General features: G+C 32.9%; 1 protein-coding gene across 2 annotated transcripts in view; it reads left to right on the top strand.

Annotated features, from left to right (window-relative positions):
* Positions 1–14,561, top strand: part of VCAN (versican) — a 128,047-nt gene that overhangs the window by 24,057 nt on the left and 89,429 nt on the right. For both annotated transcript variants that reach the window (XM_074282150.1, XM_074282149.1), the window contains exon 5: positions 1,542–1,669. In XM_074282150.1, the coding sequence (XP_074138251.1) occupies positions 1,542–1,669 (128 nt within the window). The remainder of the gene's footprint in view (positions 1–1,541; positions 1,670–14,561) is intronic.

Here is a 14,561-nt window from a genome sequence, read left to right as displayed (position 1 = left end):
GATATGTGCTTAGCTCTGATTATTCTTTTGTTTGTTTTAAATTATTAAGTTGTAGGAAGACCAAGATGGTATGCTTATAAAACATACTGACAGCACAAAATTGAAAGGAATAGTTAATAAGCAGAAAGGGAGACAATATTTAATTTTTAAAATTTTAATTTAATTTAATTTTAATTTTTGATTCAAAATATTCTCCCTCCAACCCCTTCTTTGCCCTTGAGAAGAAATACAAGGCTCATTATACAGTTGAAATCATATAAAACATATTTACATACTAGCCACATTGCAAAAAAAGCAAGAAAATAAAGAAAAAATGCAAAATGATATGCTTCATTCTGCAAAGTTCATAATTCTTTCTCTGAAAAGAATAGCTTTTTATTACAAGTCCTTTGAAATTGCCATGTATCATTATATTGATCAGAGTAGCCGAGTCTTTCACAGTTGATTATTGTTATGATATATTTTCCTACTTCTTTTCACTTTATTTTGCATCAACTGAGAAGAGAGACAAGTTTTTAAAAAGGTAGGCTAGGATATTAGGCTGAATCGAGTAAGTGAAATTTACTATCAATTAATGTAAAATCGTACACTTGGCATCCAAAAATATCAACTTCACGATACAAGATGAAGGAGACATAGACATAGCCAGACAGTAGTTTGCTGGAAAAAAGATTCAGGATTTTTTTTTTTTTGGTGGATTGCAAGCTTAATCAGTTAACAATGTGACATGGTAGCCAAGAAACCTAATGCAAATTTAGCAAAGCATAACCTCCAGGAAGAAGGGAGTGATCATCCCACTAAACTTTGCCCTAGTTAGAAAATAGACTATTTTAGTCAATTCTGGATACCACAGTGTAGGAAAGACCCAGAGAAGCTGGAGGACAACCAAGATGGGGAACAGTTTCAAGTTTATGTCATTTGATGATCATTTGAAGTAATTGGGGATCTTCTTGGAAGAGAGAAGACTTGGGTGGGGGGCACATGACAGTGAACTTGAAGTATTTCAATAATGAAAATATGTGAGTACTGAAGCATTGGCATATGGAAGAGGGTTTATGCTTTTTGACCCTAAAAAAGCAAAAGTTGGAGCAAAGAGTAGTAGATGCAAAGAGGCAAATTTCAGTATGATATAAGAAAAAAAAAAAACTTCCTAATAAATTCAAACTTTCCCAAAGTGAAAAGATTTGTCTCAAGGAGTTCCCACCTTCATTAAGAGTCTTTAAGCAAGGGTTTCCTAGTCATTTTTTAGATAGCTTATAGAGTTTTTTGTTTGTTTGTTTGTTTTTTAGTAAATTAGAGATGATCACTGAGATCCTTCCAGATTCTGAAATTCTATACTGAAAGAGTCCATTTATTCATTTAAAAAGAGTTTAACTAATAGATTTAGAGCCAAAAGAGAGATCCTAGAGAAACTAGGATTTACCCAACACCAAAGTAATCAATGACAGAATCACAACTCATTCCAAGGTCTTTGACGCTAATTCTTTAACTTCATGTGTTATGCTATGCTACTTTGGCTTATCATGATTATCTTTTTTCAGATATCCCATCAGAGCACCCCGAGCTGGTTGCTACGGAGATATGATGGGAAAAGAAGGAGTCAGAACATATGGTTTTCGTGCTCCTCATGAAACTTATGATGTATATTGTTATGTGGATCATTTAGAAGGTAAGCATTTTCAAGCTCCTGTTGCTTTCTGAAAGCTAACAATATTGATGAAAAACTTCTATGAAAATGAATTTTTTCCTATGGGGAACCAGGAAGAGCATCTAGTTTAAAACAACCCTATGATTATGTGGTTTAATTGGCTTAAATTAACAGAAACTAAAGGAAGGAAACCTAAAAATGGCCGGGTCAGGTTTGGGATTTCTATACTTAGGAGTGGTTCTTTCTGTAAAGCTGTTCCTGGGATTTCCATTCAGAATGCCCTGAACAGAAGGCTATAATAACCAAAGAGAGGAATGTTGGCGTCCACCACAACCAAAACTTCAGATATAAATTCAGACCTAATACTGAGATTTGTAATAGCAGAAGAGGATCACAGAGGTGAGAAGAAACCTTAGGTGTAATCTAGTTTTACAGATGAGAGATTCTCTCATTTAACAGAAGAGAAAACTAAGGCTTGGAGAGGTCCAGTGGCTTGCAGTAACTGGCAAAGTCAGTATTTGAACTCAGGTGCTGTTACTCTTAGATCAAGGCTTTATCCATTGCAAATCAAAATAAGAAACTTCAGTTTAGTTTTTTTCTTGATATTTCCATTATGCTTGAGTGTAATATTGAATATATAGTGTAAAATATTTCTTATTTTCGTTTTTGTATTATACTTATGTTTTCACTGGTTTAGGGAACTTTTGGTGAGAAAACTCCCTCCACCAATCCAGGTAAACATTTGGTTTGAAATTTACAGTCTTAAACTGTTGACTTGCTCAGCTAGCTGACTCCAAGGCCAATTCTTTAACCACCAGGCAATGCTATCTCTTTAAGATGAGTTATTATTTCTGATTTAGAATAGAATTGTAATTTTGTCACATTTTCCCATTTTCCTTTTTTAAAAAAGTTACTTTTAAAAAAAGTATGATTTAAATGATATCTGAAGCAGCCTGAAGCAGCCTATTCAATAAAAGGGGATGAATTTAAAATATATATATATATATCCTTATAATGAAGTATTACATCAACAAATTTGTAAAGAGATCAAATCATAAAAAAATCTGCCAAAATAGGACTGTATTCTTAGACTTGTCTAGATTCACTCAAATTAGAGTTGAAGAATTCTGAGGTGACCATAGAAAGTAGAAGGATCTTTCCTATATTCAATCATTTACACATTCATTTGTTCATTCATGCATTCATTTGTTCATTCATCTATTAAGCAGACATTTATTAAATATATTCTATATATCAGTAAGCTAGCCACTGAGAGATAGATACAACATTTAGGTAAGATAATTCCTGTTTTATGAAATTTGCAGTCTTAAATTTCTGGGGGGCTATAAAAGACCTTCAATTTTTCTTGTGAAATAGATTATTAATCTCTGGAATAATTTCCTGAGTATTGGAGCTGCTTCCTTTATTTCAGTTTCCTATTGCTCTGGGAACATCAAGAGTCATTCCTTATAATGAAGAATTTTTTTAAAAAGCAGTTCAATAAAGCTAATGAGATTATTAAGGCTAAAACTGTATTTATACAATGTTACTCACAATTCTTCACCTTTACAGAGATTAGAATGGTGCATTTTATCTTCTCTTCTGCAATGTATTCTATTACAATCATGAACTGCAATTTGTTTAGCTATTTGTCAGTCATTTTATTTATTTTTGGATGAGATTGCTTGGAAAATAGGCTGTTAGTATTTTATTAGGCCCTATTATGCTTCCACAAGGTGATGAAGAAAACGGAGTATAGAAATCAGAATAAATTTGGGATGGGACATATATTCCAAATCAGCAGAATATAATCTGTTTCCAATACTTCTACTTCTGGTTTAATATTCAAATTAGGGAAGCAAGAAAAATTCTGTGTTTCAAAGGCATTAGGAACAGTACAGGACATTAAATACAGGCTGAGGTTTGTCTGAACAAGACTTCATGTTGCAACTCTTGTTAACTAGCTTTTTAAATCAGCCTGAGACTGTTGCTTGTTCCCAAGGATAGGCCTTGAGAAATAGCAGAGAAAATGCAGAATGTATCCAGTTACTTTGTTCTGTTCATTCTTCTTTCCTTGGTTGATTGGCCTTTGGAACCATTGGCAAATTATTAAGTATTCTTTTCCTTCTTGGCTTGCAATGGAAGGTTACAGAGTCCTCATACAGATGTCAAGTTAAGGTAAAGAGGAAAAGGAATTCAAGATAATTTATAATATAATTTTAAAATATCATCACTTTTACCTGGGAAGAAAAAGCCAATTACTTAACTATAATTCATGTGGAAACCCAAAGTAATAAAATTACATTTAGGGTTTTTACTTGTTACATAACAGGAGATTCCCATGAAAACTGGCCATTATTTTTTCCAAGTTTATTATTATGTATAATTGTATCACACTCCTTACTTTTACTTTAATATTATTCTTTGGAACAAAGAGTATTTGAAAGGGTATCTTTTCAGAAACTGATATCCTTAGACCACATATAATCGAATGATTTGGACTATTCTTGGGAGCCAAAATACCTTGGCTTTGGCTCAGAACTTATATTTTACCAGATGATTTTATAAAGTGAGAAAGTTAAGGATAAAGAAGATTATAATTCAAAGATGTAATTAATCTATAGTTTAATTTTGTTATTTATTGAGAAAGATACTTATTTAGTTAACACTTCAACTTTCTTTATTCATCCTTTCTTGTATTATAAAGTCATAGTTAAGTATTCTCTTGGCATTTGGCTTCTTTCATGAAATCCAAACAATTGGATTTAATTAGATTCAGCCAGATAGGATTAAAAACACATGTGTCCTTTAAAAAAATCTTAGGATAGTCACAGATATTAAAGAACAGTTATAATTATGAATAAAACACTTGACAGCAGTTTTAAAAAAACAATAGAATAGGAGAGCAATAATAATTAGCTCCTCAGGCAATTATTTAAAAGCAGCAGGTATACTGAGAAAAAAAAAAAAAAAACTACAATTATGGTAGATTCAACAATGAGGCACTATTGTTGAGAAATTAACTGTGGAAAAGGATTTATAAATGGCCTCCAGCATGGCAAAGTTGTAAAATAATCCTTTGGAGGTAGGATTGCTTCACCGTAATTTTTGTTTCCCCAATATGTAGCACAGTGCACATAGCACATAGTACGTGCTTAATAAATGCTTATAGATTGATCCTTAATTAATAATAATAATCCTTAATTACTAAAGAGGTAGATAATAAAAGACCTATTTTATATGACTGTTATCTTTTAAATACTATTTTCATTATGTCAAATGCTTACATAAGAATATATAATAATTTCCAATCACTTATATAAAGTCTTAATACCTCTGGCTTTTAAATTAACTGCCATCACTCCACCTTTCTATCATTATTTTTAACTACTTACTTTCTAGGCAATTTCTCTCAGTCTTCTTATTCCTTACTGCCTTCCTCCTTTAAACTTTCTGCATTGCACCCCAATGATATTCTTCCCTCCTGTCAGGTTTATTATACTCATTCTCATTCTGTTACCTTGAATAAAGTCTTACCAATTTGCCCAGTCCTTTTTTTCAGTTTCCTTTGTTGAATCCTCATCCATGTCAAATCACAAGTTGTAAATATTCCTGTGCTTCCCATTGAGAACCTTCCCTCTCTCTCCCTCTTCCCTAAAATCTCTCCTATTAATGTGATTTTCCTAAAGAAGAGGGCAGATCATGTCACCTCCTGCTAAATAACTTTCCTATTATCTTTGCAAAAAAATATAAGCTCTCTCTGATGTTTAATATTCTTCTTGATCTACCTTCTACCTAACCTTTCTATTACACATTGTGGTCTATTCAACTTGCTGTTTGAACATACCTTTTAATCTTTTAACTCTGTATTGACTTTTTCCTCACTTACCCTGCTCTCCCTCCTCATCTCTAATTCTTTCAATCTTTGATTTCTTTCAAAATTCAGCTCACACCTTCTATCTTCAGCTTTTCTTGATCTCCTCAGTCTAGGTGCTAATACAGTCCCTCCTCAAAGCATTTTGCCTGTGGTCAGTATTTACTTATTTATGCATATGTTTTCTTTTTTTTTTCTTTTCTTTTTTTTTTTTATTAGCAACTTAGTTAATGTGTTAATGTTAAGTATTAAAGCCCAATGTAGTTTGCTTCTAGGCCTGTCTTTGTCACCCAGGATAACTAATTACCTATGTAACACTTGTCTAATGTATCTCCCAAGTTCTGGTGTCACTCTTAAGAATAAAAATACCTTGATTGTGACAATACCAGCTAACAGATGCCTAGCCCTTTTTGGTCAAGGAGGAATATTTTCTGAGCCTGGATTATGGGATTTTTTCTTCTTTTCCTTGTTGGTTCATTTTGGTTTTGACTAATGAATGTACAAAAATTTCATATTTCCCCCTCTCCCCCATGTCTTTAGTCTTTGGGAATTTAGCATCTAGATTGAGTTATTTCTTCCTGTAGTAATAAATATGACTTGTCTCTCAGTCTAAATGAAAAACACTAGCTTTCATACATTAATATTTCAAAGAGCTGAGAATACAACTCTCATCTTATTGTAATCAACAAATAGTAATCATTTTACTTTTCACGGTCTACTTCTAACCTTACAATGAGTTTAGTCTTTGGCGGATATTGCCAAGTGAATGGAGCATTTGATGAAGGCTTATTAGATTTAGTATAGGCAGAATGAGGTCAGGATCTTTCTCATCTGATCTTTTTTCCTGATTTATTAGAGAGCCACTTTTTACTCTAACAATACTCCCTCATCATCTAACACTTAGATCCGTTTTAAACTTCTGTAGCATTTGAAAAGCTTAAGGTTGGGTCAAAATCAGAGATCAAAGCCAGGAGTTATTCAATCTCTTACATTTTGATTTAAACAGAATCTAGGCTACTAGATTCCTTCCTATTGTGACTACTCTGATAATGCTGATTTGATTCCATAATTAGCTTATATAATAAAAAAATGCCTACAATAAATCAATTAGAAGAATTTCTCATATATCACTTATTTACTTCTGATTCAAATATTGATTTTAAACTCAGAATTAGAATAATTCAGAGAGATTAAATGCAGGATGTCTTAAAAGTCTTAATTCAGTTTTAAGCGCTAAAAGAACAGTTAAAATAGCTTAATAACTTTGAATTGCATTAGAGGTTAAGATTTTTTTTGTGTCTCTAGCATTTGGCACAATGCCCAGCACATAGATTCTTAATACATGTTTGTTGACTGGTTGAGGCAATATATATGTGTGTGTTTACATGTGTGTGCAGTGATATAGTTACTGAGGGTGGTTTCAGATAACCCAATGCTATTATTTATTTGTCATTAAGCTAGCAGAAAACTACAGCTCATGTTGCCTATAATTGCCTTTGCTTGAGAACCTATATCTTATAAGGATTGAGTGGTATTTCAAATTTAAAACCAAAGCGGTTGTTGTAGATCAATGCAGAATTCTGAGGAATCTTGTAGAGCTGTGAAAGAGCTTGTTGGTGGGAGGGTTCTGAGTTTACCACCCAAGCAGTCCCTCTAAGAGACACAATTCATAGTAATCCCAGTAGACACTTCTAGACAGCCTCTTTGGTTCTATTAAGTCAATAATGCATAACTGCAGGAATTTATCACTGGCCTCTAAAGATTCATAAAGAGCAGCCTTATATTTATTATAGTCTAATGGAAAATTAATATAAATTTATATAGTGTTGATATCTATACTTCTCATTTCCAACATTTAACATCACATTCCCATTATTTTTAACGTTTATTTTTACATTTACATTTACATATACATAATTGAGTATTTATTGTACTTTTTAAATTTGGACTGGACTTGTGATTTTATTGGTTTAGGGAATTCTTGAAGAAGAACCTTCTGCTAATGTAGACAGGCAATTATTTAACAGCTTAGAGTTTTAAAGAGTTGTCTGGGGAACTCTGAAATTAATTGACTTGTCAGTATATGCTTAGGTAGGATTTGTGCCCAGATCTTCTTGTTTCTGAGATGGGCTTTCTATTATATTACTCTACCTGTCTTGTATGTATAATATGGGAATAAGAAATTGCCTCTTTCATAGTTTTAATGACTAATTGTGTGCAGCTTCAGTCAAACTGAGACCCTTTTGAAGGACCTAAGTTTAAAAAAGGACCACAGATCCCCACTGCATCCAGGGATCACCTCCAGTTGTCCTGATCTATAACTGGCCCCCAGAAACTGGATGGGGTCCTGGAAGAGAAACTGAGCTGCTGACTTTATACAGCCCTTACTTCAATACAAAATCACTTATATGTCCATGGGCATCACCTCTCTGATATCATAATCCTCTTCCAGAATGAAGGGGACAAAACAACAATATAGGGAATAATCCCCAAGTTTTTCCCACGTAATCCATATAATTAGCTTATTTGTTTTAGCAGTAAATTAATCCTATGAAGTAATATCACTCCATGAAAATCATAGAGGTGGATGGAGCCAACCTTCCCATTCATCTGAATAAACTAGTGGTTCTGAAACTTTCTCAGTCATGGAGTCCTTAGTGTCTCAATAACATTTATATTATGCCTAACATGCCAAAAAAAAAAAAGAAAGAGAGAAAACAACCCCCCAAACCAATCTAATAAGTTAGAAATACCTAGTTTATTAAATAGTTAAATCAAAATTTTAAATATCCCATGTTATACTGCTACACTGCTCCTACATGTTCACTGAAGAACCTGGGGAATTGCAGTATAGTTTAGGAATTAAGGGTTTACACCAAGTCTCCCCCCCCCTTTTTCCTGGATTACTAAAGATTTCATTAGTATAAGTATATGCACTTCAATACTTTGAGAAGAAATTCCCCCTATCAACTGTTCCTCACCTTTAGGTCTTAAATTGTTTCTTAATGTACTAAGAAGAAAAGTGATATCCCTAGGATTGTAGAAACTATATATGTTAGAAGGAGAAGCTGAACCCATGGCTTGCTTCTGTGAGGTCAGCTCTTCATCCGCTGATTCATCTGCTTCTTGTTCTTCAACAACTTAGAAAAAGAAATGTCAGAAACTTGTTTTTAAAAGCATTAATCAGCAAATATTTCCTGAGTTTGTATTGTGCACAAGGTTCTGTGCAGGGTTAGAACCATTGTCACACCAGCTATTCCAATAGTACATTTTATTTTAGGAGTCATTTAGAACTGTGAGCTTTTCTTGCCCAATGTAATCAGCAGTGAACACTTCAGGACTTCCTTTCTGTGCAAGCTTTTTCTCATTTTTGTTATGCGAGGAGCCTGAGTAGTAATTCTCAAAGGGAATCTTGCTGGCAGTCCACAGGATCAAAACTATTTTAACAATAGTACTAAAATGTTGACATTTCTATGGTAAATTTTGACATAGTCCACATAAATAAAAACTCTTGTGTGGGGGAGTCTTCAATAATTTTTAAGAATATAAAGGGGTCTGAGACCAAAAAGTATGAGTTTTCTCTCTCTCTCTTTTCTTTTCTTTTCTTTCTTTTTTTTTTCCTGAGGCAATTGGGGTAAAATGACTTGCTTAGGGTCACACAGCTAGGAAGTATTATGTGTCTGAGATCAGATTTGAGCTTAGGTCCTTCTGACTTCAGGGCTGGTGCTCTATTTACTGCACCACCTCATTGCCCCAAAGCATGAGTTTTTCTAAAACTAGAGGAGCTATCTATTTAATAAGGCTAGAAATAGGGATAAAATCAAACCTCTTTTTTTTTTTTTTTTTGATTTTTCACTGGGTTTCAAAACCATGTTTTCAGTTTTCCCTCTATAAGGGAAAGAGGTCATAGAATGGGAAAAGAGCACTTAGAAGAATCTATCTATCTATCTATCTATCTATCTATCTATCTATCTATCTATCTATCTTCTGTCCTATCTATCTGTCTATCTATCTGTCTGTCTGTCCTATGTTGATCAAGGTGCAAAAAGAGAAAGGAAGATTTTTTTTAGCTGATATAATAATAGGGGCAGCTAGTTAGTGCCACAAATGCACAGAGCACTGGGCGTGAAATTAGAAAAATTCATCTTCCTGAGTTCAAATTCGGCTTAGCTACTTCTTGCGGTGTGACCTTGAGCAAAACACTTTAACTTTTTTTGCCTCAGTTCTTTATCTGTAAAATGAACTGGTTAAAGAAATGGCAAACCATTTTACTATCAGCTGAAATGAACAATAATCATAATAATAGCTATTATTTACATATAGCTTTAAATTTTATGAAGCAGGTTACAAATATAATCTTATTTTATCTTCACAACAACCTAACATTGAGAAACTGAGGTAAACCGAAATCAAGTGATTTGTCTAGGATCACATAGCTAAGCTTGAGGTCTGTCTCTAAGTCTAATTCTCTATTCCCTGTACCATCTAACTGCTTCTCCTATGTCTTTTCAAGAGTCAACAGCCCAGAAATTGTTTTTAGAAGCTTTTCTCACTTAGATGAAAACATCATAGTTCTAAATAAGAGATCTTTTGTAACATTTCTTGAACATCATTTTGTTCTGAACATCTTTCATATGCTAAATAGTTTTTTCATGGATCTACTTGTATAAGTAACCCAATGAACTGCTGACAAGCATGTTGATGTATTTCCACATAAATATGATTTAATCCATATAAATTACATTATGAACCAGAGGTTTTTTTCACTAAACATGAGCCTTAATTTTAGATCAAATATAAAGCCTGTTTTTTTTAAGGAAAGCTACATCATGCTTACTTTAACATAAAAAAGGGGAAATTTAGAAGGTCCTAAACAGACTTTTCATTTGTTTTACCTGCAAATTCAAAATATATCAAGCCAAATTCTATCTTTAATCCTGAAATGAAAGGGAATTACCTTGGCAGCATATAGTTTTTCTTGCTAGAATTAATAAAATATTTGTTTCCCTAAGGATTAAAGGCTCAAATTACTAGAGTAACATGCATGCTTTTGAATAACTGAAGTACTTCCCCTCAAAAAGTTATATAGCACTCTGTTAACTGTTAACCAGCATATACTAGTGAGAGATCCATTGTCCCATGAAATGAATGGGCATTTGTTTTCATATACTAGAGCCTAGTGTTGTAGACTAGCTACAGTGTTGGACCTGGAATCAAGAAGACTTAAGACTGAAATCCTGCCTCTGATACTTAGCTCTATGATCCTGGGCAAGTAATTTAATCTACCTGGGCTTCATCTGGAAGGGGATGCTAATGATGCCTGTAGGAGGGTTGCTTTTAGGCCACAATGAGATAACATACATAAAACACTGAACATTTTAAAAGATGATTTAAATTTAAATGCTTGCTATTACTGTATTTCTCTTGTCTAAATAAAACCAAAATAAAAAAGGAAATTTGAAATTTGAAAGCAATTTAAAAATTATTTTGTCTTTTTATTACTAGAGATCTGTCATTCTCACTAGATATATATGCATATAGATACAAAGTCATAGATGATATGCTATTATAGAATATGGTGTCATGAAATTACCCTACATAGACATAGACATACATAAATGGCTGTCACTCTTTCTGTCTTTTTCTCTGTCTCTATCTCTTTCTCTCTTGATAACATTTATAGCACAATGCCTGTACCATAATAGGTGCTTAACAAATAATTGTTCCTTTCTCTATACTTCTATCTATCTATCTATCATATTATTTGGAGATATTTTGTGTTTGTATGCATATGCAAGTATAAAATCAACTGACAGAAAATACAAACTATGTCTATATATACAATATAGAGATATATAGCACAACACATATAGAATATAAAGCAATCCATTTGTATATATCCATGTAAAACAGCACTTAAATAATTCATACATAAATATATAACAGATGATTTCATGTAATGATGATCTATTTATACCATTTCATTTAAATTACATGCAATATGCAATTTTTATCTAATTTTTACACACTTCTGTGAGCATACACACTCATTTAAATATTATTGTGACAAAAACTTGCAATTTTTTCTAGAGAAAGTAAATGTGTTGAATTCCAAAAAGTGAAAATAAAATAAAGATCAATGAATAGCATGTCTTTAACCCTCAACTCAAACAATTCCAATAGTATCCTATTAACCTCTAATCAAATATCAAATCTAAAAATAAACCATAAAATCTATAAAACATAAAGCATTCTGTTTGACTTCTAAAGTCCTTCATAAATTGGCCCCTTCCTACCTTTCTAGTTTTATATTTTACTCCTTCCTTTACACATTATGATCCAACAATAAAGGACTTTTGCTGTTCCACACACAAAACACTATATAACCCATTTTGGTGGCTTCTTATTGGTTGTATCCCTTTAACTCTTATTTTTGTTTTTTTTCTGATTTCTTTCAAGACTAACCCAAAGTCAACTTTTTATTTAAAGTCTTTCCTGTTTTGTTCTACTGCTAATGCCTTCCTTCTGGGATTACTTCTCATTTACACCCTATATATCTAATATGCACATAGTTGTTTACATGTTGTCTTCTCCATTAGAATGAGGTTAGGAACTATTTTTTTTAAAAATTCAATAGTATTTTATTTTCTCAATTATATGTAAAGAGTTTTCATCATTCATTTTTGTAAAATTTTGAGTTCCAAACTTTTTTTTTTCTCTCCCTCTTTTCCTTCCTCTCTCCCCAAGATAGCAAGAGATCTGATATAGGTTATACATGTCCAAGTATTTTAAATATATTTCCATATTAATCATGTTAATTCCTGAGAAAGAAAAAAACAAACAACAATCACAAAAAGGTGAAGTTCTCTCTGGATATAGATGGCATTTTCTATCCCAAGTCTATTAGAATTATCTTGGATCTCTGTATTGTTGATAAGAACTAAGTCTATCATAGTTGATCATCTTGCTGTTACTACATGCAATGTTCTCTCTGTTCTGCTCATTTCATTCAGCATCAGTTCATGTGAATCTTTACAGGCTTTCCTGAAGTCAACCTGCTTATCATTTCTTATAAAACAATATATTCCATTACCTTCATATATCATAATTTGTTTAGCTGTTCCCCAACTGATTGGGCATACATTCAATTTCCAATTTCCTGTCACTATAAAAGGGATACTACAAGAATTTCTGCACATGTAAAGGTCAGGAACTATTTTTTAACTTTCTTTGTATCCTTTACATTCTTTGTATATAGTGCTCAGAGAGTTTCTCAGACACAGCAAAAGCTTAACAAATGCTTTTTACAGATGATTATTTCTGTAAGTAGAATGACAATATTAAAATTAGGTTAATAATCTCTATACCCCAGGGTTGTTATGAATAAAGCACTTTGTAAATATCAAATAAAAACCTATACAATGTGGGCTGTTCAATATGAGATATAGGCTGATGAAGTCTAGCTCCCATGTTTTTACATATCATAATGTTATTTTTGAGAGCAGAGACATTAGCTTAGGTCTTTATAGTTCTTGAAGTTAGGAAGAGCACAGAACCAGACAAATCTGGAAATGCTTTCAATTTTCTGTTATATAAAATGAGCATTCAATCTGAGGCTTGGCCAAGAATCTTACAGTGCATGGAATTCTCTGTATTCTACATGAGGGTAATTTATTTCTTTCTTTTTAAATCATTGGTTATTGCTAAATATCAGTCACAAAGAGGCTTCCTCTCACTTCTGCTTCTGAATTTTTAGAGTTTATCAGAATCATTTTGGTGAATTATTCTTGGATGAATACAACTGGTTTCAAGACATGACTAAGCCCAATGGGGTTGATTAGGGGTCACTAAAAATATAAGATTGATGTGGAAGTCAAGAAAACCTGCATTCAAATTCAGGATCTGTTACTAAGTAATTGACTTGATTATTTCACCAGAAAGGGTCTAAACTTTACCTGAGTAGATGAAAGTATATGAGTACATGGAAAGACAAAATTGAACTAGATAATCCCATTCTGCAATTCTAATCTCTTTAGAATTTTTTTTTACTTGTTTTCTTCATTACTCTGTGAAGAAGCTGTGGTGTAGTAGGAAGAATATCAAATGTGAGTTTGAATCTTATCTTTGCAACTTATTTGCTGTGTGATTTTAGGCAAATCAACCTCTCTGAACTTCAATTTCCTAATGTGTAAAATAGGAAAGATACTACATATCCTGCTTCTATCACGGACTTGATGTGTGGATTCCTGATCTGGAAATAGTTTCCTCCCTTTCCAATCTTGATCAGGTGGATAACTAGTTCAATTCTATACTATTCTCTACTATTGAATTTCTTACTCTCTTATCCTATTGTCACTCTTGCTTTGCTAAACTGAAATCCTAAATTACTTCTACTGTCTGCTTCCTTTCCCCCCTGGGCACGTGCTGCTGAATGGCTCCTGAGGAAGTTGTGAAACTGCAGACTGGATCCCATAACAAATTTATGCTTTTCTAATCTCAACTGAACCTTCCTCACAGCGGCAAGATACTCCTTTCACTCCCCACTTCAAGTGATTCCTTATTCTACTAATCACAACTGCTATTTCAAACTCCTTCTTTCCTTAAGTTTCTCATTCTACTCATTGTCCCCAATCAAAAATGAGAACCTCATCTCAGTTTCACTAAAAAACAAAAACAAAAAAAAACTAGGCTCTTGTCATTAGAGTTCCTTCTTATTTAACAACTTACATTTTTTTGACATCATTATTTAGGAACTTTTACAAAGTCTTTGATAATGAGGCCCTATAAGAATATTTGATTCCTTCCCATCTTCTCCATCAATTTAACATCAACTATATAATCTGCTCTGCCTCGGACATCCTAAAGTCTTTCAGACCATAACAGGTTCCTTACCACTATGGTCTCCAAATCCCTGGACTGCTATTCTGTAAATATCTTCAATGCTGATGTATTTAAAAGATCCCTAGGCCTCACCATATGTACCCCTGATGCACACTTGAGACAGATATTTTCCATCTAATCTGTGGCTGAACTCATTTA

Source organism: Sminthopsis crassicaudata, chromosome 1, assembly GCF_048593235.1.
Source record: "Sminthopsis crassicaudata isolate SCR6 chromosome 1, ASM4859323v1, whole genome shotgun sequence".
NCBI classification, from domain to species: domain Eukaryota; kingdom Metazoa; phylum Chordata; class Mammalia; order Dasyuromorphia; family Dasyuridae; genus Sminthopsis; species Sminthopsis crassicaudata.
Note: the sequence above shows the minus strand (reverse complement) of the source record. Positions and strands in the feature narration are given on the sequence as shown.